At 42.8% G+C, this 27,501-nt stretch overlaps 2 protein-coding genes across 2 annotated transcripts; one reads left to right on the forward strand and one right to left on the reverse strand.

The window, feature by feature from the left end:
• Positions 1-1,131: 1,131 nt before the first annotated feature.
• LOC115599018 (proline-rich receptor-like protein kinase PERK2) lies at positions 1,132-1,542 on the reverse strand. The gene has a single exon (XM_030458622.1). The coding sequence runs from the start codon at positions 1,540-1,542 to the stop codon at positions 1,132-1,134; it is 411 nt and encodes a 136-aa protein (XP_030314482.1).
• A 449-nt stretch (positions 1,543-1,991) lies between these two features.
• On the forward strand, positions 1,992-27,501 carry KIAA1257 (KIAA1257 ortholog). The gene is made up of 12 exons (XM_030458623.1): positions 1,992-2,187; positions 2,303-2,499; positions 3,739-3,802; positions 7,919-8,000; positions 11,572-11,627; positions 15,710-15,894; positions 17,426-18,315; positions 19,290-19,484; positions 22,513-22,777; positions 24,289-24,453; positions 24,960-25,172; positions 27,337-27,501. The coding sequence occupies exons 1-12, from the start codon at positions 1,992-1,994 to the stop codon at positions 27,499-27,501; spliced, it is 2,673 nt and encodes an 890-aa protein (XP_030314483.1).

The following is a 27,501-nucleotide window of genomic DNA, read 5'->3' on the forward strand; positions in this document are numbered from 1 at the left end:
ATTCTCAGGATAAATGTGTATTATTTAGATTTAGCCTTTTAGAGTCTCTTTTCTCCTGGATATTCCTAAACATGGGATTGTTAAGTTTGTGTGTAGAGGTGAGGGAATGGAACTACAGTGACTGTAAGGAGCAGATGGGAAGCTTCAGCCTTTGTCTCAAGACCCATTTTGCGTCATTCCTGTGACATCTAGAACCTGAAATGTCTGGAAAATCAGGTGTACCCGCAGCACCTTGGAGCCAAGGGCTGAAGTAGAAGACTGGGATCAAGGATTTCGGTCTTCATCTGTTTTAGGTGTGAAAGGAGCACTGAACTGTCAAAAATTTTAAAGATTTGGATCCTTCTGGGTTTTGGTGTGCTTTTCAAGGTTCATATGAAAAATTCAGGTGCTGTCATTGGGTTTGTGTGAAAGAGATTTACCAAACCCATACGTGGAGGCAGCGACAGACAGGAACAGCACACAGGAATCCAGGGATTCTTCTGTTGATACAATAGACCCAGAAATGTTGAAATTATAATCCATCAGGGAAGTGTTTCATGATAATCATGTTTTATTCCACTGGCATTTTAATTTCCACTCAACTGCTTTTTTGCAGACAATTGACATGTCAGCCAGAGTTCCTAGTGATGGGTTGTGAGACATAATTGTGTGGGTAAACAAAAAGAACCAAAATCTGTTGAAATTATTTGCCAAGACCTTTTTCACCCTCTCCTCCATGTGGAATATTCTCAACCTAAATGTGCTAAAGCAGGCTTAAGGACTGGGCTGTGAAAAATGGGATGTGTGGTTTGTGCAAGAAAAAAAAACAATTATTATTAAATAATACAGGATTATACTAACCCTGTCATGGGTTTGCTGCTAAGGAAGGGGAGGTTGATCTGTAAGTTGTGTATATGGAACGTTAGTTCTGATTCAGGTGAATACCTGACAGGCCTGAGCTCAGCAAGGGACCTTCAGGGTCACTCAGTGCCACCCCTGCATGGACAGGGACACCTCCCAGAGCCCAGGGTGCTCCAAGCCCCATCCAACCTGGGCTGAGACACTGCCAGGGATGGGCAGCCACAGCTTCCTTGGGCAACCTGGGCAACCAGGGGCTCAGCACCCTCACAGCAGGGCGGCCACCGGGAACCGCTATGAGGGACAGGGAGAGGCGGCGGGGAGGCCGGTGACAACGGTCGGGAACCGAGGTGACAGGGGATGAGGGTGGAGCCGAGGTGAGAGGGTCGGGAGCCGAGATAGCAGGGTGAGGGTGGAGCCGAGGTAGCAGGGTGAGGGTGGAGCTGAGGTGACAGGGTGAGGATGGAGCCGAGGTGACAGGGGGTCGGAAGCCGAGGTGAGAGGGGTCGGGAGCCGAGGTGACAACGGTTGGGAGCCGAGGTGACAGGGTGAGGGTGGAGCCGAGGTGACAGGGGTCGGGAGCCGAGGTGACAGGGTGAGGGGTGGAGCCGAGGTGACCAAGGGTTGGGAGCCGGGGTGACAGGGTGAGGGTGGAGCCGGGTTCCCCAGCCGGTGGTGTCCAGGGCCCTCAGCCCCCGCCGCCATTGTGGCCCTTCCCGCCATCCCAGCCTCGGCCCCGCCCACTCCCTCAGCGATAAACCCCTCATCAATAAACCCCTCAAAGTCGGAGAGAAAGGGGTGGTTTGTGCCCTCAGGTGAGGCCCCCCTAATCACTTTTTTGAGCCCTTTGGCTTTTCCATGGACTGACTACTCCTGGATGTCTGTAGGTGTATAGGGAAACTTGTTCAGCGTTCAGTTTCCTCAGTGTGTGTAGGGGTACAGGTGCTTTGTACTTTGAAACAGGTTTAAAATGTGCAGTTTTGAACCTCCTCGTGCTGTCTTTACTTGCTGCTGCTTTGGTTTTAGTAGGGGTTTTTATTTCAGCACAAAATAAGGTGTTTGTCTTGTCCACAGCCCTCAAGTCTGTGGTCTGACTGCACATCAAGGAGACAAAGCAGAACCCAGAGCCCTGGAGGAAGAGGAGGTGGAGGAATATGGAGACAGACTTGGACACTACCAGCTCTTCTGAAGCTGCAAACCTGGAGGTGCTCAGAGGTGGGGGACATCTGACCCCAGACGGGGAGAGCAGCAGACTCCCCCCATCTGAAAATAGTTGTGTGGAACTGGATGGCTCCCATCCTGTGACCTGCACCCTCACAATCTCACTGGCTGTCCCCATCCTGTCTACAGGTCAGCTCCTGGCACAGGTTTTCCCAAGAGCCCTTCTTTTATTACTTCATGAGTCTGTGTGGCAGTCCTGGATGTGTCATTTGATGCTTCCAAGTAATTCTCATCATCTCTCTAGGACAAAAGCAGCAGAAACCCAGTCCCTCCAATACACAAGGAAAGCAAATTAAAGCTGATGAATTGGGAGCTACTCCGAGTGTGCACTACAGCTACCACATTGAGTACCTCCTGCTGCCAGATGACCTGGAACCTAGGAAACTGGAATTGGTGGTGTTTGGGGTGGCTGCAAAGCTATTGACAGAGTCTGATTCTGAGGTAAAAAGATACAATAAAACTAAGTAATCCAACATGTTGTAGACAAAAGCTGGGAGGATGTATTGAGGTGTAGAGTAATGTAACTGCATGTTGTTTTAACAGCTGCTTGGGTCTTAATTATATACAGCACACCAGCTGTATAACAGATACCAAGACAGAGCTTGACTCTGCTAGTCCAGATTGACAGTAACTTCCTATATTTGTAGGAAGAGGCTGGTGGATTTCATAGCTTCTTATTTTCATTTTCCTCTAGATTGTCATCTCATTTGGGTTTTTTAACTTTTATCCTTCAAGTACTAAGATAATAAAAATAATAATTTGAAGGCAGCTATCAAACTTATTAACAATGAATTAAACAATGAAAAAACATGCCTCTGATCTTTGTTGAGGAAAAAAAAGACTTTTATGGTACTTGAAGAATTTTGCAAGTTTGTGGGTGCCTAACTGCATCCTGTGAAGTCAGATTCAGGAACCTAAAAATCTGGTTGTCAATACACCTTGGTTTGTTAAGAAATGGTTTCTAAAAAAACTAAAATAATTTTTTTAAGAGACTGTTAGCTGGTAAAACAATCTATATCCTCAATGTGGTCTTTGCACTGCAGTCTAATGGCCTTCTTTGATTGCTTTGCTCTTCAGAGTATCAGCTTGATGCTTTTAGTTAAACCAAAATGCACTTACAAAGTTGCTGATTGAAATGTTTTATATTGTCAGCTCTGCTGAGTGCTTTGTTCTTGCAGTTTTCCAGCATATGCCTGTGGAGTTTTAGTGCTGGTGCTTTAATTTCATAACCATTATTCAGCATTTTAAAGTGTATATATTTACTTTTGTTCTGCAAAGTCCACCATCTCATGCTGAGCAACAGCTTAACTGCTGCTGCTTGTTCTCACCTCAGGGCTTCCTCTCAGCCCCTGGCTGGGTAGGACACTTGAATCCCACATGAGCTGCTCTGACACAGCAGAGGGGAGCAGGGGGATCATGAAAGACCCAGCACAAGGTGGAGCAGTTGGAAATGTGCAGTGTGAGAGCTCGGGTGCTGGTGCTCAGTGTGTGAACAGAAGTTGTTCAGTGCTGGTCACCTCCTGTAAAGAGTTTCATCTTCTGTTTAACAGGACATTACACCCTGGGTGGAAAATGACAGGATGTGGGTATCATGGAACCACAGTGTTGACATTGGTGTCACTAATGAATATCTAATAAAACTAAGAGATCACAAATAATTGTAAAATCTGGAATACCAAGGACAAAGGTGTCTCAAAACCAAAGTACAGTAAACCTCTACTAGAAGAGGATGCAGAGGCTGTTGGTAAGTGACATGCAAACAGGCACATGGTAAAACATATCCTGACACTGGACTGCACCTACTGAGAGGTTATTTTTGAGAGGGTTTCTGTTCATATGTCATTCCTACTGAAATCAGTCCTGATTGTGTTTTAATGAATGTATGAATCAGTTTTCTGAAATGTTTAATGTCAGGAACATATAATTAGGACTTACTAATCAAAACCTTTGAAAAATAATGGGTTATTTGAGGCTATTGTACAGTAATGGTAGTAATGAATGCATTCATTTTTAAAGACGGATTTTTATTTCTTTTTTGTAATCCTGAGAAGCACAACTTGTACAGCCACGTTTTTATGCTATGCACCTTTCAGTGCTTGAAAGACAGTTATTTTATAATGTGTAGTTAATTTTTACAGGCTGAGCTCATCTAATTAGAGGGGATATACCTTGTTAGGATTCTTATAGACATGTATGAAATGAGATCTCAGTCCTTAATAAAGACCAGAGAAATAAATGTGAGGTGAAACCTGTAGGAAACAGAGTGTGCTTTGTTCTTACGCCCTGAAATGGTTTTGATAATTAATTTTATTATTAGAATGTGAATAATTTGTTAGTAAAATGCTGCGGTTTTCTCTGCTGTGTGTATCAGTGGGTAGAGATTTCATGAAGTTTTAAGATTCTGGATGCTAGTTAATAGATATTTGGGGTTTTTTTTTACTGGGTGATACTGTTAAATGTTTGCTCAGGTATGAGAGGGTTTGTCAGCAAACTGGCTCTGCAATTGGTGGCAGATTTCTGGCAGCATTTGTGCTTGCTCTTTAAGGTGGGTTTGAACACCTGAGCAGCAGTTGTTGAGGAATGGAAACTTTTTCAGCATTTCCTAGGTTTTAGCACCAGGAGGAAGGTGGGACAGAGGGTTGAAAGCTTCCCCTCCTTGTTGCAGGCTTTCAGGGCAGTCTGAGGGAGAAGTCCCCTCAGGTCCTGCCAGAGCTGTTTGCCTCCTCTACACTCCCAGTATTCTTGGGGTTCCTACAAGCCTCGTCTGCCCCACTGTTTTCTTCTGAATATGTATAGCTGTGCAGTGCACAAGAGTGTGTCCCATGCCAGATTCTTCTGTGGGGCTTTGAGGTGAATCTCAGTAACTGCAGTGACTTTCCTCTCTAGAAGAACAGAATTCAAGTTTTAGGAGTGGCTTCTTAGAGATAGTAGGAAAAGGGGAAGTGGTGCCATGGGAAAATCGTTGTTCAGGATGTGAGTGGCACAACCACTCAAGTCTAAACCAGGGAATTTATTTTTAATTTTTTTTCCTCTGACAGATGGTGTAAAACACACAGTGCTTTTGCAAAGGAAACACTTTGAAGAGAGCCAGCCAGCAGCCAGCTGTACAAAAAATCAAAGCAGCAAAGGAACCCAAGGTGCAGGAGAAGTCCTCAGCCCTCCCTGGTGAAGGTAAACAATATGAGAACTGAAACTGGCTAATGGGCAAGAAGGGAGGGGTGCAGTGGCACCTCAGGTAATGGGTGAGCAGGGCTGAGGAGTCTGCTGTGGGGACAAGGTGTTGCAAAGAAGGCTGAAGGTATTATAGGTAGAAAATAATGTTAATAGCTTTGGGATAGAATTGGGACAGAAAAAGAGATCTAGCTGTCTCACAGAAAGTTTTTAAGGCATGCTAGAGAAAACCCACAGGGTTTTCTGCTGCTTTGTGTCTGTGATTGGATTGACATTTGGAGCCATGACTAAACCTAAAATTCCCAGATTCTTGCTGCTTCTCAGCTGTTTTCAGGTAACTGGAATCCAGGATGTCACCTTTCCTTCAGAGTTCCTTACTAGTTCATGGAAAAGCCTGAGCACTGTGTGGCACCAGGGCTCAGAATCTGACTGGAGATCAGGGGATGGGGAGCTCACCCACAGCCACTGAGATCAAGAGCATATGGTCGAAAACTTTAGTGATGAAAGTTAAAAAAAAATCTCCCATTCTGAGAGTGCTGACAAGATGAAGGTCCTTGGCTTTGCAGCTGGGCCACCAGGACTAATGAAAACCTTGTGCTTGATTTTTTTTGCACTTCAATTTTCACTCTCTTGTGATGGGAGATGGTATTTGCCATCTTACAGAATGTGGTTAAAGTTGAGAAATCAAAAAGATCCTTTAGCTGTGTGTGTTAAAGAGCTCTTTTAGGAGGACTTCAGTAATTCTACTGCATGGGGGCCACTGTACAGTTTGTCAGAAATGACCCAGGGCCCTGCACTACACAGTAAGAACAAAGCTAAATTTTGAGCTGTTCTTTCATTGAGCAGTGCAGTGAAGAGCACTGTGCTACCTGGGGCAGGGAACTACAGCAAAAAGTGTTTAATGATCATCTGACAGCTCTGTGCCCTAGAGCTTGAATTCAAGCATCAGAGAACTTGCTTTTTTGAAAAATCCTGCTTTTAGGCAGTGGGCCTTGAAATTGAATAGTTTTTTTATGAACTAAAAGGTGTCCAAAAGACAGGAAACCAATTATTATGAAACTATATTTTAACTATATTTTGACTTGAAGTAATCTTGTGAAACACAAACAATATGTTTGCCTGCTAGCTTTCCTTTGGTTTTTTTTTTCCTTTATTTCAGATTTTTTGGTGGAAAAAGGCAAATAGCTTAGGTCCTTTCTGTGTGTTATAGATCTGATTTTAGTAGAGCTACAATCAAAAATGGACTTGGCAGATATTTAGACAGAGTTATCCAAAGGAAACCTTTGCAGTAGTGTCCTGGGGATTCAGCAGATAATGCCATTTCCCCCTACACTGCCATCCGATGCAGGGCTGCTCACATGCTGTTGAGGGGTACCAGGTGTCACCAGGTGTCACCAGCTTTGCTTGGTTGTCTTGTACATTATTTTTTCCCCTCATTTTGCAATGATGAACGTCAGGTTGCCACCCAAGTCAGAGCAGAGGAATTCCTGGTGTACTTGGGCTGGCAGAAAGCATCTGTGTGTTGGTGGGAGTGCCATCTAGTGATGGCCCAGTCAGGTTCGGTGGACCCAACAGTGAGCTCTGCTCAGGCAGAGTGTGTTTGAGATGGGGAACAGCAGCACAGCTTCCAGTGCACAAGAGTGGAAGAAAGCAGATGTTTTCCCTACGTGCTGACTGGTTCTCTGCCTTTTTATGTTTCTTTTTCATTACTTGGAAAAACTTAGGTGCACTGTTGGGGTGTACTTGTGCTCTGGAAAACATGAAAGTAGTTCCAGTTTCTCAGTATCCTGCTTCTAGCAGGTAAAAACCCAAGACTGAATTGCTTCATCTTTGCTTATAATGGCAAATTTTGATCTTTATTGCATGGAACATACTCAGCTATTCAAGTGCAAATTCTCCTTGCCATTCATACAATGTTGATTTGCTCTGATCTCACTGTAATTAAGACCTGCATCTCACTGTAACTAAGGCTGAGACATTATGAAGCTAAGTGTTGAGTCATTACCAGTGAAATCTGTGACTGCAGAGTGTTTTTCTATAATTAAATGACATTTGAAGACAGTTAGGTGTTGTATACCACACTCCTGGCATATAGAAAACATTGAACAAATACCTGGATGTTTCTACATGTGCTGTGAGAGATCTGGACACTGGTAACATGACTGGTTTTTATGAGTATTCACTAGAAGATCAATTGGAACAGTGTATTGAGAAAAATAAACAAAATAGCACTTTTAATATATGCAGCCTTCCATGCATTAAGATGTGTTATTGACATCAGTTCCTTCTTCAGTACTGTTGGGACACTGAGTGCTAACAAAATGTGATTTGGGTGTTGTCACCTTGTTTTAATTACTTGTTCATTCCTGGTTTTGTTTGGATGTGCAGCATGATAATTACTACAGAACTTAATGTCTAAGAAATAAAGTCTGACTTCATGTTGTTTAGTTTTTCTGCATGATCTCTCAAAGCTTGTTGAAAAGATATTTTATATATTTTAGGCTTATGCAAACATCCTTGCTGAGGAGACAGAAATCAAATGGACTGTGGTTTTGAGTTAGAAATACAGCTTGCCTAAGACTTCTTACCACATTTTTCTAGAGCTTTGCAGATGCATTTTGTTAAAGTTATGGGAGTTATGAAAACATAGAAATACTTAGTAACACATGTAAAATTTATTTTAATTCAGAAAAAGAAACTGATCTGAATGAACTGGCAACATCTGATGGCTTGCTACATCCATCAAGGACAGAAGATGGAAGCACAGCAAGGTAAGAATGGGAAATATTTGTGTTAAAAAAAATTAGCTGACAGTATATAATTGGTTTACAGTATCTGTTTTTTAAAAATGTGTTTTAACTCCACTGTGGTTTCAGAGGTGGTTAACTACTGCTTTTTGTGCCATGCTACTGATTATAGGAAAGGAACAAAAGGATCACAATCCCATTTGATGCATCAGGCTTGATCTATTTGGGGTGAAGTAGCTCCTTACAGAATTACAGAAAATGACAAACTTTGCTCAGCTTACTTGTTTGTGGATGCTTTTTCTTCTGTTCACTTGTACTTTTTGACTTAGGATTTGTGGGATAAAGTAGTGTCAGTGAGACAGATGGAGAAGGAACTGGAGTCACTCTCCTGCTGGAAGTCAGGAAGCAGCTGAAGGGGGAGTGGTGGTGTTGAGGGTCCCTGGTCCTTCCAGGAAAGGTGGAGGTGGGGGCAGCAGACACCCACCTGGGGAGCTCAAGGGACCAGCTCTGTAACCAAGGATTTCTGGGGGGTCAAATTACCATGAGGTAATTTTTTAAAGCAATTAAGGTAATCCTGAGTTTATACTGCTGCAGCAGTGTAGTTCCCTGTTCTGTTCTGCTTTTAGAAACTGTTATTCACTCTACTGGTTTAATAAGTAACTTGTTTTAATAGTTTTCTGTTCAGTTTCTAAAACTGAGCATGTAACTCTCTGAAGTTGTAGAAAAGGTTATAGGTTTCAACACTTGAGAAAGTATAACATTTAAAAAAAAAATCTAATTTTCTTGAGTGTTGTTCCTAATGGGAGACTTTGCACTTGAAAGAGAAATTAATCACGAGTAGGGTGTATCCCAAATACATCACTCAGAATGTCATATGAAGAAATACGAACTCTTAAATTGCTTTCTCAAGGTTCCCATTTTGTTTCTAAAAAATTAATTGGTGGTAGCAAAAGGTAACAAATCCACTCATGTGTTCCATGACATACTTCCTCATTTGATGCTGTTACACAAGTTTAGGAATTTCTCCTGAACAAGATTTAGTGGGATTATTACCCTGCTCAAAAGAGAATGAAGTTATCCCCCTATTTAGAGGTGTTACTGTCTAATGACCAAGAGTCAGTAGAATGTTTATCAGCTATTAGTTCTCCTGGAAAAAACTTCCTCCTCGGAGTGAAGGATAAAATGAATGTGTTGTATCTCTACATACTCTGCTGTTGCTCTTTCAAGTACCTGAAGCATTATTGTGATTGTGGTGATGTTTTTTCTGGCCTTGTGTTGAAAGAACTGGTGTTTATATAATCATTATTCCTAGTGTAGGACTAGTGAGTGACCTGACCAGCAGTCTCCATGTTTACTTTAAAAGCAGAGCTGAAATTCAGGAAGTTATATTCTACCGATTTTATTGTTGGCAAAGTTTTGCTGCTCCTTTTGCACCTGAAAGAGCATCTGTTTTTTCCTAAAGGATCAGATTCCTTCTTTCCTCCTTTTGTCAGAAGTCTACAGCCTGGAAGTATGATACTCACAAGGATTGTGATGTGTGCTGCATTCTCCTCTCAGATTGGTTCCAGAAAAATCCCTAATACTGCTATAAATGCCCTCACATGCTCTGATGTCCTCTGTGCTTTTCAGTCTTCAGTGGGAGGTTTCCAGCAAATCCACCAATAAATTCCATGTTACCTCCATGAACTCCACAGCACAGTTTTCTTCATTTATTCCCAACACCTGGAGGTTCCTGTATATAGTGATGGTCTCTAGGGCCTCTGACTCTCTGCACTGATTCATTTCTTTTATTTTTAATTGAGGCAAATGAAACAGCCTCACTATTTTTAGTTTAGCAGGTCTGTTTTTTTCCTTAGCATAATGGTTTACTTAGAAAATTGCATGCAAGATTTTTTTTAATTTAGGTTTTGGCAATTATTTTGTCAGTCTGTCATTCACCACTTAGTTCATGTTACATATATTAACAATTCAGACTGTGTTTTCATAGGAATACAAAGATCTCAGAAAGCTGTAGTTTCAGTGTTGATCACTTTAAGTGCTGCAAAACCACCCAGCAACCTTCTCTCTCCCCACTCCCAGCTATTACTACAGTCCTTTTTGAAACATCTCTGAGGACAGGTAAAATTATTTGAGAACTGCTTGGCTTAATCTGGGTAATGAATTATTATTTTTAGTGCTATAAGCATGCATTGCTTCAAGGTTCACAGCCACCATCTTGATTTGTTGCTCACTGCGTGGCTGCCTGTCTGAATTAAAGTGTTTGTGGAGCAGCTGAAGAACTTAGACCTCTGAGATTAAAATTCCTGGGAGGAGAAGGAAGAAAGGATGTTTGAAAGATTTAATGCCAGTGGTAAAGGGAAGATGTTGCACATATTAATAAATCTGAGAAAAAATGCTGTAGATTGAATATGATAATCTGGAGAGAAAATTCAGCACCAGAAATCCTTAAAGTAATCCTTGTGAGAGGCTGTGGGTGCTGTAGTCAGGGAGAGTTGTGCTTTGTGTCCAGGTCTGTTAGGCTTAGAGATGGTTGGGTGGCATGGAGTTCTGTAGTCTGTGTTATTAACAATAAAATGTTTATCAGGTTAAAGCATGAAAATGAAGTGTCACAAACTGTGTGTAATACAGCAGACTGTGTAGATCTATTGGACTATAATTACTTCATTACTAAACATTGTACCTCTCAGAACATTATCAAATGCCCTTTTTCAGAGTGCTCTTATTACAAGCAAAGCAACAGCCAGGTTTTGTTACTACTGATGTAAAATTTCTTGGACAGACATTTTGTTTTCTTTTAACTTCATATAAAATTCTTCTACCAATTTTGTCACCCCGCTGTAAGGAATCTCCAGGGCTCAAAGTGTTCTTTGGGTGAAATAATTTTGCTGTGGTATGTGCTGCACTGCTGCCCTCCAGGTGCAGGGAACAGCAGGGACAACAAAATCATTTATGCAGATTTAAAATGCAGCAAGAGTCATCTCTGCTAAACAGCCTTTTCATTGTTTCTGATTAATACTAATTTTTCAGCAACAATAATAAGTCACATTTCTAAGGAATGTGTGTGCCTCAGGGAATAAAATGTGTCAGGTCTTCAGAAGAACCATGTACAGCAGTGCCTGGTTGTACAAAGCCTGGGAAGCTTGTTGGTGCTGAAACTGAGAGCTTTCCTAGCTGCATTTCCCCCCCAAGGAGGTAGTTGCTTCTATAACAGAGCAAACTGGTATTAATTCTAGATTTCTGCTCATCTGTGATTGTGTTACAGTGTACAGCAAATGTGAGCAGTAATAGAACAGACACAGCTCTTTTTCCTCAAAAAGTAAAAACCTGTAAGGAAGATATTTCAGTGTGTACTACTAGACATTGTGCTTTAGGCATCTCTTCAGGTGCTTGGTCTCTTACTCAGGAGGAGGACCATGTATCTTGGTAATAACCTTTTCTGGTGTCCTTTGCGTTGATATTCTGGCAGTTGAGCTCTTTTACACTTGATATTACATTTTTTTAAAAAGTGGCATTATTTTGTGTAGTCATAATTTGTGGCGAGGATTTTTTTTTTCCACGTTTCTTAATTAACTTCAGATCTTTTTAATGTTTCCAGCAGTGTGATGTTTGAAAAAAAACAATCTGTGAAGCAGAAACGAGTCTCCAGGAGTGGTAAGTTCTGGATGGAACTGTTTTTTAATTTTTTTTTTCTTTAAGGTTTAAAAAAAAGGGCATGGGGCCTGAGCTCTAGTCTTGCCTCTGTCATGAGCTTTCTGTGTCTGTTCAGCAGCCAAACAACTTTATTTTCCAGTCCCTAGCTGGCAGTGTGAAGCAGGGATGGCCATGGGCCTTTTCTCCTACTTGGAGTGTTCCAGGGGTGAGGTGATGGGGACTTGCAAGGCACTTCGCTGTGCAATGACGAAATCTATAAAACAGTTGAAGAGTAATATTGGAGCTGAAACAACTATTCCAACCACAAAATTATCAAGCTGCTGTTATTTCCTATCACTTGCATTGCTTTTTCCACTGGAGGCCAGGTTTTGATCTGTAGTTTACACTCTATTCTTATTTCCAGTGCTTGTTCAATGCCTTAAATGAAAAACCACAGCCCCACTGAGTGCTGTTTTGCTCTCTCATCTGTAGATGAGACAATTAGAATTGATGAAGGCCCTCTGAAAGATGATAATTGCTGCAACAATGGACTCTAGAATATATATTAACTCAGCCATGCTACAGAGCATACTTGGCTGGCCAAAAACTAGCAGAGCTCAGAGGTTTGCAGCAGGCATCACTCCCAGTGCAGATGATGAGGAATACTTTTGCCCACACATGACTGGGGACATTCAGCAAGGCCTTTGACACCGTGTCCCACAGCATCCTCCTGAAGAAGCTGTCAGGCCACAGCTTGGACAGGAGCACCCTGTGCTGGGTTAGGAACTGGCTGGAGGGCCGGGCCCAGAGAGTGGTGCTGAACGAGGCTGCATCAAAATGGCGGCCGGTCACTAGTGGTGTCTCCCAGGGATCAGTGTTGGGCCCAGTGCTGTTCAATATCTTCATTGATGATTTAGATGAGGGAATTGAGTCCATCATCAGCAAATTTGCAGATGACACCAAACTGGGGGGGAGTGTGGATCAGCTGGAAGGCAGGAGGGCTCTGCAGAGGGACCTGGACAGACTGGAGAGTTGGGCTGATTCCAACAGGATGAGGTTCAACAAGGCCAAGTGCCGGGTCCTGCACTTTGGCCACAACAACCCCATGAAGCGCTACAGGCTGGGGACAGAGTGGTTGGAGAACAGCCAGGCCTGGGAACAGAGAGGGACCTGGAAGTCTGGATTGACAGGAAGCTGAAGATGAGCCAGCAGTGTGCCCAGGTGGCCAAGAAGGCCAATGGCATCCTGGCCTGTATCAGGAACAGCGTCGCCAGCAGGTCCAGGGAAAGGATTCTGCCCCTGTACTCAGCCCTGGTGAGGCCACAGCTTGAGTACTGTGTCCAGTTCTGGGCCCCTCAGTTTAGGGAGGATATCAAGGTCCTGGAGCAGGTCCAAAGGAGGGCAACCAGGCTGGTGAAGGGACTCGAGCACAGATCCTATGAGGAGAGGCTGAGGGAGCTGGGGGTGTTCAGCCTGGAGAAGAGGAGGCTCAGGGGAGACCTCATCACTCTCTACAACTCCCTGAAAGGAGGTTGGAGCCGGGGGGGGGGTTGGGCTCTTTTCCCAGGCAGCTCTCAGCAAGACAAAGGGCAGGGTCTCAAGTTGTGCCAGGGGAGGTTTAGGTTGGATATGAGAAAGAATTTCTGTATGGAGAAGGGTGATCAGACATTGGAATGAGCTGCCCAGGGAAGTAGTGGATTCTCCATCCCTGGAGATACTTAAAAAGAGACTGGATGTGGCACTCAGTGCCATGGGCTGGGAACTGCAGCAGTAGTGGATCAAGGGTTGGACTTGATCTCTGAGGTCCCTTCCAACCCAGTCGATTCTATGATTCAGATGTGTCATTCTGTCACTGTCCACTGTGGCAGAGGTTGGTGCTCCTGCTTTTATGGACAGAGCTTTTGAGGAGTAGTGGAGAAAACACCAAGAGAAAAGGCAGCATGTGGAGGAAGAGGCAGGTGTTGTGCAGCCCTCCTGCCTGCATGCTGGGGGGGAGCACCTGGGGCAGTGGCAAGGGGGGCTTTGAGGAGCTTAACCCAGAACCAGCTCCATTGACCTTGGGGCTCTGGTTGGGGCTTTTTTTCCCATGACTCTGGGGACCCCTGGCTTATCTGATCAGTTCTGTACAGTTCTCCCTCAAGCTTCCACACACTTATTTCTTTCAAAATTAAGGCAGTTGGAATTCTTCTTTTATGGGCTTTTGATGAATAGTTACACACTGTGTAGGGAGTTCTGTAGGGGAGTAATGTCTGTGGATTATCACTTTGGTTATTTTCAGGGAGTTCTGTCTGTGGGTTATCACTTTGGTTATTTTCAGTGGAGTGCTTTTTACTCAGTATAATTTAGGTACTGCTAATATTTCTAGTCACATTATTATTGTTGTTAGAAGAGAAAAATTCAGTTGTATGCCTCTACTCCCATTTGTGTGGTAAATTTGTCCTTAAAATATTCTGCCATTCCTTTTATAATAGGAACAGTAATAAACCAGCAGCAGTAATGCTTCCACAGTTCTTTTAAGTTGCTGTGTTCACCTGCTACATTTTTTTGTCCAACTTGAACTATCTGTGCTGAAATTCTGGAGAAAGCATCTGAGGCTGGGATTTAAATACTTGAGACTGGGATTGGTGGTACTTCTGCTGGCCTGGTGAAGACTGGATCTGGGGGAAAAGAATTTTGAGAATAAGTACTCAGCATCTAAGAAAATGACAATATTACTGAGTTTACCTTCATGGTATCCTTGTGAGGTAAAGGAATGGGAATAATCCTGTTTTGTAGAGGTGAAGGTATAAAAAATGTTGCTGGAAACAACAGAATACATCACAAAGAGTACCATACAAGTGTCATAATGTCTAGATGCAAAGCAAGAATAGAAAGATGATGATGACAGATTTATTTATGGTAATTCTTTGAACTTCTAATACTTGCTGTTAAAAATTTAACTTTGTAAAGTCCGGGTTTTATATATGGTGTAGCAGAGTGTGCAATGGAATGTTGAGCATACTAAACAGTAGGGTGGTCTTAAAGTGTATAATTATGTATTTTTCTGAGGATGATAATGAATTATGTTGTTAACTACAGTGAATTTGAAATTATTTCTTTGATTAATTGCAACCAAATGTTTCCTTCTTGGTCCTCATTCCAACCCTGCTTTCCATCAACAGGTAGAAGTGGTTCTGGTCCTAAAAGAAACACTGGTTCTACTGGGGCAAAGAACTATGGCATTGCTTCTCTGCAGTTAGAACTCATGCCCCTCCTCTCAGGTATTCAGAAGGGGCAGGGAGGGAGGGACATGCCAGGTGTGCTCTCTATCTCCTTGTCTTGAAACAGCCCTGCTGGTGGGGTTCCTGGGGCAAGCTGTCTTGAAAGAACATGAAATTCCCTAGGGATGAAAACTCTGTTTAAAAAAGGTTTGGGATTTGGCTTTATGTGTGTGTGGGGGGTGATTTGTTCAGAGGTTTGTGTGCTCTGAAGGGCAGGATGATGGCAAAAATAACTGCACTGGCATTCTCCATCAGCAGGTACTGCTAAGTTCTTGTTCCCCGTTCCAGTTAGAATGTGTGGAAAGTGGGATATTGGTCAGAATAGCATGGGTTATTTGTCTGGGTTTTTTTGACTGTTAACAAGATTAGCATTCATTATCCCTAGATGTTGTCCCGTTTTTTGTGTAGTGAGTTAAATCTCTTCTTTTTGGGTGCACACAGTCAGACATAGCCATGGAGCATGGAACTCAGCTGCTGAGTAGATGGATATGGCAGTGCTGCTTTCAGAGAAGGCAGTTTGTTTAAAAGTGCTTCTCTAGCTTTACAAGGAGTTGAATGATAATGCAAAGTCTCTAAACTGTTCTAATTTTTCCATTTATGCAAACTGTATTTGCAACATCAAAAAAATCCAAACCTTTGCTTTCAGCATTTAGCCCACATGGAAGTTCTGACACTGCTTTGGGTCTCTTCTCTTCCTGCTATAAAAGAGGATTTTTAAAGCAGTTAAAACAATACTTTTATTTTAAAATTAATTCAGCGGAAGTTTCTAATTATTCACATAAAATGTGGGTGCCTTGATGGCATTGCTTCTGTAACAGTGTTTAATTTTGTATGTTTAAATAGGAGTAAAATCAGTGACCAGTCACCTGGCAGGAGCCAATCCTGATGTTTTAGATGCTTATGTGAGTTTCAGTGTGGACACACCTCTTCTATCTGAAAGACAGAGACATGAGCTGAATCCACTGGTTATAAGGATTACTTCAGCCACCTGCCTCCCCAACACCCCTGTGCCAATAGCAGTGCTGCAGGTAACACATACTGCTGCTTTTCTCTGAAAGATTTTCCTTGCTACCCTCAATGGGTGTAGTTTTAAAGATAACTTTCTTAATTAGTAGCAAAATTGCAGAACATGGTTAACATATTGCCTGAAACCCCTGTGACCAGCTCAGTGCCTGTATATCACTGGCAGCAAACCAGCAATCCTCCAGGAGTGATAATTTATATCTAGGCATCCTGCTTTGATGCTGAGCAGCAGACCAGGCACAGCACCATGTTGTTCCAGACAATTTGCTGACAAGTTGCTAAGCGTTGACTTGCTTTTAGGACAATTTTTATTCCTGTACTAAAAATATTACCTAACTTGGAAAAAATAGTCAATGTTTCACATCCTCAAAAAATGCTGTGCAGAAAAAAAGTTCTGTGTTGGTGACAATATAGTTTTAGGGTTTTGGTTTTACATTTGTTAGTTTTGAGAGATGAGATAGAAAACATGTCTTGTCAAATGGTTGCATTTTTAGGCTTAAAAAAAAGCTATTTCTAAAAGGCTTTTTTTCTGAGTCTTACATGTTGTTGGTGTGAAAGTAAGGTCAAAGACTTTAGATTTCAGGAGCTATTTTGCTGATCCCTGTCTGAGGTGGAATCATAAGGGCACAGCATATAAAAAATCTTGTCCAAATTGCACCAGTCTGGTCCTTAACCTTAGTAGGATGTTTTGTGAAAACAGTTTGATACTATTATGTCAGGAGCTTTGTAATGGTGTGTGTAGTTCTGTGGTGGATTTTCCCACTGCAGGGATCATGGCAGGCTGGGTGAATTGGCTTAGTGTTTAGAGAGAGAATCAGGAAAAATGCCACTAACTGCACGGCGTAATAAATAAGAGACAAAACCACTCTGTAGTTTCCAAAGCAATTTTCAGAGTTGCCACAGAAGTTCTGACTTTGTTTCCCCTGCCAAGTGAGGTACTGTTTGAAATGAAACTGTTTCAAATTTGCAGTTTCCAGGCCTAGGTTGCCCCTTCTCCATGCAGGCTGCAGGAATGCTGATGGGAGCCTACATGGAGGAACTGCAACCAGTGTTGTGGAGTGCATCCCCCCATTTGCTTCCCCAGATTTGTAAACAAATGGCTAATAACAGAATTCATACATTCCATTCCCTACACTATCTCTGGATGCTTTTTGGATTTCCAAACTCATAGCTAAAGACATTTATTTTAGGCCAAAACCCTACAAGGTAATGCAGAAGGAGAAACAACCAAGACCCAGGAGGCATTGCTGCCCCTAGCAGGTTCCTTCAGTGATCTAGAAACAATGAGGGGGTTTCTGACATGCTTAGAAAGTCAACAAAATTGAGGATAGGCAAAAAAAGGGGACAGAATACTGCCAACCCCCCAGGATCCAGGCATACAGAGAGACCTCTTCACTGCCCTGGAGGACCAGTTTGTGCTGGGAAGCACATCCCCCATACCTTCTGTGCTAGAAAAGCTGATAGTTCTGGGAGGTTAAAAATAAAGAAAAGTTACCACTGCAAATATCTGATTCTTCTCATATTTTTGTTCTTTAGAAATTATGCATTCCCACCTACTGCAAATACAAATTCCACAACTTTCCACCTCATCAAACTCACGGACAAATCCATGGAACTCATGTCTACTTTAAGGATGTTAATGTGCTGCTGACAGGGCTGATGAAACCTGGGGAATTACAGATGTGTCTGCAGGGGCCACCTTTGGAGATAGAAGTTCATGACCGGGATAGAAACATGGAAAACAGCAAAAAGGAGCCCTCTTTGTCTGGGAAAGATGAAACAGGTGAAAAAGTGGATAAGTTGAGCTTCCTTGCTTGCAAATGCACAGACCAGAAACCTTTTACAAAGAGCACAGTGAGGCATCCACATGGAGTAGCTAAAGTCAGTCTGTCTGATTTATTGCTGGGTCAGAAGTATTTGAATATCAGTGCTCCCATTCATAGCTGCTCAGCTTCAGATCCAGCTGCTCTCAGTGAGGAGGATGAAAAGCAGACAAGAACAGAATCAATGAGTAGTTCTTCCCCACTACCCATGGGACATTATCTAGAATCTGACTCAGTTTTGACAGTAAGAGTGGAAATAGCTGTGCCACTGGGAGTGCATGAAGAAAATGCTGATGCTGGAGTCACAAGTTGCCCATATGGTTTAATAATCTACATTTTTGACTACAATAATTCATCTTTATTACATGATTTAGTGGAACAGATTACAGAAATCAATGCTAAAGGCCTCCAGCTGGACTGCTCTCCTGTACACTTAATGGGAATGGCTCTTGCTGCATCAAAACTGAAAACCACCCCTGAGAAAGTTTCCCAGTTGGATGTTGTTACTGGTTTTCACTTAATGGATGGATCAACTCACCTTTTTGTCTTGGAGGGGTTAAAAGACAAAGCAATCAGGAGACTCTGGGAGAGACACTTGGAAAGGTAAGCTAGTTTGAGGTTTTTCATCATGTATTTCCTTAGATTCAGAATTTGTAATTGTGATTTATACCTCCCCATATGCCTTTTTGTACAACAATTTATAGGGAAGCACATAGCTGATGCTTTCTGTGGGATTTTAGTGGATACGAGTCCCAGTGGCTGGTTCACTTGAGCCATAATCTCCTCATCTTTGTCATGTTACACCGTAAGTCATCCAAGTAAAGGTGAAAATGATAAAGATGGCAACATGTACCTTTTTTTTTTTCTCTTGTTAATCTGATGCTTGGTTTGTGGAAACCTGCCAATTTTGAATCATAACAAAAACACTTAACCAAACATAAACCAAAGATAATCAGTATGAGGCAGCTGGACTCGGGCTGCTTCCTCTTTTGAGTTTAGGGGAAAATGTGTCACATTCAAAGTGAACATCTCCCTTAAATTTCATGCTTAAAAAAGAACTAATATTTTTTCCAGCAGTGTAGTATGTGGTTAAAGCTTTCCTGTGGTGGTGAGTTGTTTGTTTGGTTGCTGCTGATGCAAATCAGATCATTGCAGTCACTGCAGTTATTTCTTGCATGAAAAATTTTCTCTTGTCATTGCTCACCTGTAACCTAAATTGAAGCTTTGTTTTACTGCTGCAGTGTAAATTTTGGTATTTGTAACAGAAGTGTTTGTATAATTTTTCCTAGCTCTGCTAAGGCTGGTGAGGGACAAACCACTGATGAAACTGTGGAGAGCTTCCTTACAAACATTTGCCATACAGCTTAACCAAGTTGCTTATGTTTTCTTTTTATACCGTCAGAGTTTTGATGTTTTCTTTGTAATTTTGTCCAAAATAATTTTTTTCAGAGCAGTTCATACAAATCGAAGAGCAAAGAGTAAAGGACAAAAGCAGAGAGTTATTGTCCTGTGGAAGTGAGGAAACCTGAGGTACAGACTGGTTGTTTTAACCTTCTCCTTGGGATACTTTGTTCCAGGACCCACAGGCAGGAGGGTGGACAGCTGGAGGTCCTGTACAACTTCCAGCTGTCTTTCCACCACCGCCAGTACGCAGACCTGGAATCCCTCTGTTACCATTTCTGCCTCTGCCAGCCCCTGTGCACTCTGACAAAGCAGCCTCTGCTCTATGTCAGGAGAATGGTTCCTTATATCTGCTTCCAAGCCTTGTCCAGGTAGGATGCAGCCAGATCCATAGTCAAGAAGCTAAAAAAGGTTATGGTGGCAAAGTGGAGTGAATATTTGGTACAAAACAAAGAATACTCTTGAATAGCTTTTCCTTGATGAAAGCAGTCTGTGAGCCTGATGGATAATTCAAGTTCTTCCTCAAGTGTGGTAAGAGCAGAGCATAGTTTTCTAACTGCTGATCCAGGGGGTGTCAGTGAGCCCACTTTAGTTTGGCTAGAAGTTTATAATGTACAAGAAAGAGAGGTGTATCAGTAGGACAGTAAATCAGAGAATGTCTGCATGTAATACAAAATGAAGAAGGAGAAAATTCCAGTGTCAGAAGAATCAGCTGGGGAGGGTTTATTTCTCTGCTCTGGTCTCATGGAGGTGGAGGAGGGGATAGAAGGAGACAGGACTTTATAGACCTTTATAGATCCAGTAAGTCACTTGAACCAAGGGGAATTAAGAAAAGAGTTTTCCTAAGGAAATTAGGGAAAAGGAGAGTTTTGTGAGAGTTGGGAGAAAATGTTTCCTGTTCCTGGCTTTTTGTTTGGGAGTTTCGTTGCATGATTTGTTGCAGGATCCCTGCCAGGTACTCACAGCTGTTTGTCTTCAACATCTCTGACATTTCATCTCATTCTCCTAACCTATGAGAATATTTCTATGTGTGGGAATTTTTTGTTTGTTTTTAAAGATACATCTATTCAGAGGTGGGTTCATATCTCTGATATGAACAACTTGTGTTTGGAAAGCAAAGATGCTTTTATTTTTGCTAAAAATAAATCTTGTTTAGATTTATCTCTGGATTCAACCCTGCAAAGCTTATTTGAAATTACTGGAGACCTGAGACAAGAAAGCCTGAATGTCTCCAGACACCCATCTGGTTTCATAGCAGAATTCTTGTTCATCTGCATTAGTATCACTAATATCACAGAATCAGTATCACAGAATCTCATGGCAGCCACCCCCTCCCCCATGCTTGCCTTTTGGTAAAACACACTCAGTAGTGTTTTACAAACTGATTACCTAGCTGCTCCAGAATTGATTTTGCATGTGTCAAGGCAGTTGCTGAAAAATTAATTCAGTCCACCTGGCCTGGCAGGCAGGCTGAGCCTAGATGTCTGTTTCCCCTTGTTGGCTGACCCATTCCAGTTCAAGAGCTGTTTATTTGCTGGTGACCAACAAAACTTGACTTCACTGAAGCCACTGGAGAGCCCAGGTCTTTACACTTAACATTCTGAAGTGTATTCATTCTAATGCTCTGCAAGTAACTTGGGTACCTCTTCACACACCTGTAACATGTTCCATCTTTGTTTTGTGAGTGGTGGCCATCACTGGGACATCCTGAAATGTCCTTTTTCTTTTTTTCTTTGATGATGGTTGGTAAATACCTTTCTTCCTTAAGCTATGTGCTGACAATACTTGAGGCAGAAAGTAATGTACTACTTCATATTTTAGATACTTGATAGTTAATTTCCTCATGAAATGATAATGTAGTATCTACTGTTTAAAAAAAGAAAATCAGCAGGTTGGGTGCTGTGCACAGCTTGCTAGAGAGCTACAGCTCAGGTGCCTGCAGTGAAACATGAAAGTTTTGGGATGCTGGGATAACTGTGAATGCAGGTGGTTATGTTTTCACTAGAGAGAAGTGAACCTGCAGGAAGGATTTTTACCATTCCTAATATTCCTTGTTAGAAAATCAGAGAGAACTGTGGTAAAAGCATCTGTAGTGATGAGACAGCAGCCTTGTAGACACCAGCTCTGGAGGGGGTTAAAACTTGAAGAGGGGAGATTCAGGTTGGACATTAGGAAAAAATTCTTTAATTTTAGGGTGCTGAGCCTCTGTCCCAGGTTTCCCAGGGAAGCTGTGGCTGCCCTGGCAGTGTCTCAGCCCAGGATGGATGGGGCTTGGAGCACCCTGAGCTGTGGGAAGTGTCCTTGACCATGCAGGGTGTGGGACTGGATGAGCTTTAAGGTCCCTTCCAACCCAAACCATCCTGGGGTTCTGTATAAACTGACTTTATGTCATTAATGCTGATGCAACTTTGAAATGGATGTTATTTAGCAGTTACATGTTTTGATGGTAAGTAATGGTAAGAAAATGTCACAGTAATTTTATAATTAAATTCCTTTATTGTACTTTGCAAAGTCACTCTCTGCAAATGAGGAACAGTTATGTGGTAGCTGAACGACCAAATTTCCACTTTTGGCAGGGTGTTGGCTATCAGGTTGATCACTTCTGTGGCCTCTGCCATGGCCTGAGCTCCAGGGCAGGAGTACAATGTGTGGGGGGGTTCTCTGGCTGCCAGATCCTTAGAAACACTTTGGTGTTAACACACCCACACACCTACACCCACACCCCCACACCCACACCCCCACACTCACACCCACACCCCCACACTCACACCCCCCACCCCCACTCACACACCCCCTCACACACCCTCACCCCCACACTCACACCCCCACACCCACACTCACACCCACACTCACACCCACACACCTACACCCTCACACCTACACACCTACACCCACACACCCATACCCACACCTACACCCACACACCCACACTACACTCCCCTCACACCCCCTCCATTAGGCTTTCCAGGCCCAATGTAGTGCATGAGAGAACTCGGATGGGAGGGAAGCATTGTCATGAGTAGCATGCAGCATGGGATGAGATGTCAAACAGGGGTAAGGCAGGACAGATTCCAGTGGGTCACACACTAGAACCACTGTGCATGAAGGGACTTGATTCTTTATTGCCTTTCCAACCAGAGGCTGGAGAAATTCAGCAACTAGTTACTAACTTGCAGCTAAATCTAGTGCCAGCAGGTTCCTGGAATATTCCCAGTGGGTTTGTTAAACTGCTGCACTCCTTTATTGCTGCTAAACATCAGCATACATGAGAAGACCTAAACTTTTTAGTAACTAAATGTTTCAAGAAGGCTGTATAGTTTTTCCACAGTAATATTGACTGCAATGATTTGATGGCAGTGGAGTTTCAGTAACCTGATAGAATGTTGATGTCCATTTTAGGCTCAGTTTCCTCTGTGGCAGTAAGAGGCTGAGGACAGTGATTCGTGGGGACCTGCTGCCCTCAGCAGAGATGATCAGAGTCCTGAGTCATGAGTATGGAGTTCCCCTAAAGGATGAGCATCTCTTCCCTCAGAAACCTCCTTTGGTTGCCTTTGGTGACACCGGAGAAGTTGGCAAAGTGGAACAGGAACATTCTTTGTTAGATACCAACAGTGAAATGTGTGTGCAGAAGAAGGAAGAAACAGCAGAGAAAAACTATATCAGGGTGAGTAGTTCCTGATATGCAAGAGGCAAATCTCTTTTGCAAGAGGTTGTAAAACTTCATATCCTTAATCAACAGCTGCTCCTCCATAAGCAGTGATTCATTACACTTCACAGCATTTCATAGGGTGTTAGCAGGAATTGTACAAACACCATTAAAAAGTGCAGGGTATTTCTGTTCTGCAAAACTTCATGGCTTCTCAAAGGGGAAACCATTCTAGTACTGAAGGTAAGCAGGGGAGACACTGTGGGAGTGGTAAGAAGGCTGATTATATAAAGGATTTGTCGTTTTTATTTTTAACTAAAACTTAGCAGTTGCAGACAGAGCTGAGCTTTAAGGAAATGGTGAAGAACTTCAGAACCTCTTCTGACTTTTTACCAGTGTCCATCTGACCCTCCTGTTGCCTCAGGGAAAGGGTGTTGAAAGTAAACCCTTCCCTGTTAATTACAGAGATCACAGAAGGGTATCCCACATATTTCCTGACTTGTTTTTTGGAGTATATTGCTTAGCTGAGAACTCTAACCATCCCCTGGCTTGTGTGGAATAGTCCTGAGTTTTTTTTTTCCTGCATATATTTTAATACAAAAAGGTTTTGCCTGATGTGTGGAAATCTGTGTTCCTGTGTAAGGGTACAGGAGAAATTGAACTCCTGAATATTTCCTTTTTCAGCTTTGGTCTTTTGATGGAGTATTCCATGACGTTAGGACAGGAGAACATCCAAAGTAGTTGTTTCTGGTACTTGAATTTTCAACATTCTGTATAGATCAAGTGTTGAATTGTTTTGTTATTTGTATGGAATTTGCAGTCTTCCCAATGTATGTGTTTTATACATACTTTCCAATCAAAAGGATAATAAAGAAACTGGGAAATCCTCTGGAGAAAAGAAAATTCAGGATAGTTTTTTAGTAGCAGGTAAAGTCACATTTCAGGCTTTTTGATTGAAAAAAAAAAAAAAAGAGAGAAAGTGGATGTCACAAGGGAAGTGACATCCCAAAGGCAATTTTACTCTCTTGCTGTAATTGCCTATTCTGGCAGAGGCTGAAGTCAGAGCTGTAATTACCATGAACACAGCAGAATGATTTCTGAAGGCACCAGGGGGTAATTACAAGGTGTCAGCAGGGAGATTTGGGGAGTCCTCATGGAGTTTCCCATGGCACTGGATTTGCTGGGGTGCTCATGGAGTCTTAGAACTGTCAGACCCAATCTGGGCCCATTTGCAGACACAGCCCCAGCTCTCCAGAACAACTCTTCAGATCTGTGAGCAGCCTTTCCTCTGCTGCCAGGAGTCTTGCAGAATGTCACATGCAAGAGTGAGATGGTGCTGGTCTGCAGTGGAGTATTTTATTAACAAAGAGCTGTTGTGTAATTGATCCATATATTGATTTATTTTTTTTTTTAGGATTTTTTTTCTCTTTAAAAAGGTTTGTTGTTTTTTCTAACTTCTGCAGAATTATTTGCCTGTTTATAATTTTTCCATAACACTCCTGATTCCCAGATGTCATCCCTCTTTACAGGCTAACATCAGTGCTCTGTGCCAACTCCAAGGAAAGATGAAAAAGCCAAAGTTGGAAGTTTTCAGGGTTTCTCCTGTTGCTGGCAAAAATGTCTTTAACTATAGCTGTCAGAGGCTGAACTCCGCAGAACTTGCAAAGCAGCAGCTTCGCCAAGAACTGGCAAAGGTGAAGTGAGGCAGCTGGCAGATCTTTGCTTGCTGCAGGTAGTGCTGGGAAGAGGTGAATTACATAACTTTGCACTAGGAGCTCCTGTGTTTAGTGTGCAGGAAGAACATTTAAGAACAAATCTGAGGAATGACATCTGCTTTTGCCTGCATCTTAATAACAAATACTCATTTCCTCTCAGCTAGTGGAAATTACTTTAGCTCTGTGAAAGCTCTTCATGGTAGGGATGACATTCCTCTTCTTGCATAAATAACATTAAAAATACTTCCTTCTGTAATTATTTTACAAAGATCTCATTGTACCACTTGTCATTAAATCCATCATTGTTTCATAATAGAATGAAATTTAAAAACATTTGGTAATATTTAATGTTATGTCTTTTGTATAATTTTGATCTATGCAGTCTCAAGGAAAGAAATGATAGTGGTTCTGTACCTTGTGAGCTCCTCTGCAGTAAAGGGGAGCTCACATTAACAAAAGAAAATGTCCTTTTTTTTTTTCCCCAGAAACCAAAGAAGAGATTCACTTACTGTCAAGAGTATCTCTCAGCCACATTTGACCTGGTGGATGTGGATGCTGCCTGTAAGGAATCCTATGCACACTCCAAGAGCATGTGGATGTCACCAGATGGGTTTGTACTGCCTGGATGTAAGAGCAGCATTGAAAGCAGCCTGCACCCTCTGCTGTGTGATGGGGCACGTGGGAAGGAGCTACAGGAGGTAACAGGAAATCTCAGTCCTAAGTCAACTGTGGCACCTGGAGAGGCTTGAGAGAGGCTCCTTGGGGCCTGGGCTGCCACTGCTATTTGTAGTTTGGGTACCTCAGCATCTGGCTCACCCTGGTGCTGTGTTGTTTGCCCCAGACACATTAAGAACACCCATTTGCCATTATTAATTAGATATGAATTAGATATTAATGGACTAGGGAGTGCTTTGGTTTACATTTACAAGTGAGGTCTGGTGTCAGAAGAATCATAATTCCACCATGAATGGGTTCCAGGCTTCTTGCCCATCCAACTGTTGCCTTCCTTCATGTGTCCAAATGAGCTCTGGCCCTGTCACATCTCATAAGTGAGCAGAGCTCATCCCACATCTCTGTCACATCCCACAGAGTGGGGCTCAGCCCAGCGAGATTGGGACTGGACCCCCTTGCTTTCTAAACTCCCTCAGAGAGAAGCCTGGGTGCAGCTGGGCCCAATCCTCCTCCTCTAATTCGTCTCCTTTAGCAGCCCATTCAGGGAGATGAAGTTCAGGAATTGTCTGCACAGTACTCTAGGAGTAAGGTTGTTACCCAGGAGGTTTGTATGAAAACACAACCTCACTTAAAAGTGAGTAAGATGATAAAGCATGTGAGATTACAACTGGCAGAATGATAAAGGAAGGTACTTTCAAAGCTATGGGTTACAACGTAGCAAAGTTTAAGGAAGTTGTCAAAAGAACAGGTTGCAACAAACAAAACTTAACAGAGCAATGGGGAGTAAAACTTAACAAAGGTAGAAACTGTGTTACCCTCATGTTCCCAATCAGGTTAGAGACAGAGAAATAAAAAAGAGATGGGAAAGATCTCCCCACCCTTGGATCCAGCAATGATCTTGGTGGAGATCCACCCCAGTGCAGTGTCCATTCTGTCAGGGCAGCTGTTCTGAGACAATTATTCTTTTTGGGCTTCTACAGTCTCATTGGTTATTTTTTTTCTCCATTTTTATTTATGTCTTTTGTAGTTTCAGTTTTATGACATGTTTGTCCTTCACCACTGTGTTCTCTATCAGTCTCTTCTTCCCCTCCATCCTCTCTTCTTTCCCTTCCCCTGTTCTTTGCTATTTAGCTGACAGTTTTCTGCCACCTTACTGCAGAAAGGTGCCATCAGTACTGCCATCAGTAGCAGAAAACTATGAGTATCCCATTCTGAAGCAGTCTGGTTTGATGCATTGCCTCTTCAAGCATTTCTGGTTTTCCTCTCAAACACAGAATTTGCCCACTCTCTATAACACCATCCATTAGGAGGCAAAAGAGTCCTTGGAGTTGTTCTGGTCATCATAATATCCCCATACAACTTCTGTACCAACTCAGCTGGTATTTAACTGGGAAAGTATAAGGCTAGCATTGGGTAGCTGGGATGAATCTGTAGCACAGGAAGGACACTTTTGTCTGGAAAAATCTGTACTGGTATTTCAGCAGTGGGCTGAAAAAAACCTGAACTCTGTTTTGCAGCTGTGATGATGGAGATTCCTGCCATGATTCCAGCTCACAGGCTGCTTCTCCTCTCTGTTTCCTCAGGACACCTGGGCTCTTGGTCCCACGAGTTTGATCCTATTATTTTTAGGAGCAGCAGGACAGCTTCTGCTTTCTAAAAGCTTTCAGGTTCTCCCTGAGCTGCTGTCCATCCCTCAGTGCTCTGTGCAGCCAGTGGGCCTCATCCTGCTGAGCAGAGAGACAGGGGGGGCTGTGTCCTCCCACAGCCTCATTGTGCAGAGGAGTCACAGGGATGAGGGGTGGGCTGTGCTCACCTGTGGGTTTAGCAGCCGTGTGTGAAGCCCAGGGAAGTGCAGAGAAAAGTGAGAACAGAGCTAAGGACATGCAGCCCCTGCCAGATATTTCTCAAGGCTTGCAGAGAGCTCCTGCATGGCAGAGAGCAGCCCAGCACTGGGGTGTCAGCAGCTTGCTCCCAGAATGCAGCTTTGTTCTTACTCATGTACATCAACCCTAGCAAACTGACAGGTGTCTCAGTGAGAAACAGCCTTGTGAAGTTGGCACTTGGGTAAGATCCTGATCCAGCAGTTGTTAGGCTGTTACCCAATCATCTGGTTAACTTACTTTTTGGTTTTGGTGACTCCTCCCTGGTGATTTTGGCCTGGCTGCTAAAGGACATTCAATTCCCATGTAGCAATGGCAGGAGAATGCTCTGCATGCTCACCTGAGGCCAGTGCTGCCACGAGACAGATGGAGCTGGGACAAACGACACTTGGATTTTGATCTTTACAAGAAGCCACCTGAGCTCTTCATGCTCACAGCCCCACAGAATGGTAATGGCTCTGTTACAATTCTCTGA

The sequence above is a fragment of the Calypte anna genome, chromosome 12 (assembly GCF_003957555.1).
Source record: "Calypte anna isolate BGI_N300 chromosome 12, bCalAnn1_v1.p, whole genome shotgun sequence".
In the NCBI taxonomy this organism is placed as follows: domain Eukaryota; kingdom Metazoa; phylum Chordata; class Aves; order Apodiformes; family Trochilidae; genus Calypte; species Calypte anna.

What these genes read in the sequence shown, in the direction of transcription:
- KIAA1257 (XM_030458623.1), top strand. Translation starts at nt 1,992, where the DNA reads ATGGAGACAGACTTGGACACTACCAGCTCTTCTGAAGCTGCAAACCTG. An exon ending in GAAGATGGAAGCACAGCAAG is followed by an intron (nt 8,001 to 11,571) that starts GTAAGAATGGGA and finishes TAATGTTTCCAG; the next exon opens with CAGTGTGATGTTTGAAAAAA. An exon ending in TGGGAGAGACACTTGGAAAG is followed by an intron (nt 18,316 to 19,289) that starts GTAAGCTAGTTT and finishes ACTTTGTTCCAG; the next exon opens with GACCCACAGGCAGGAGGGTG.
- LOC115599018 (XM_030458622.1), bottom strand. Translation starts at nt 1,542, where the DNA reads ATGGCGGCGGGGGCTGAGGGCCCTGGACACCACCGGCTGGGGAACCCG.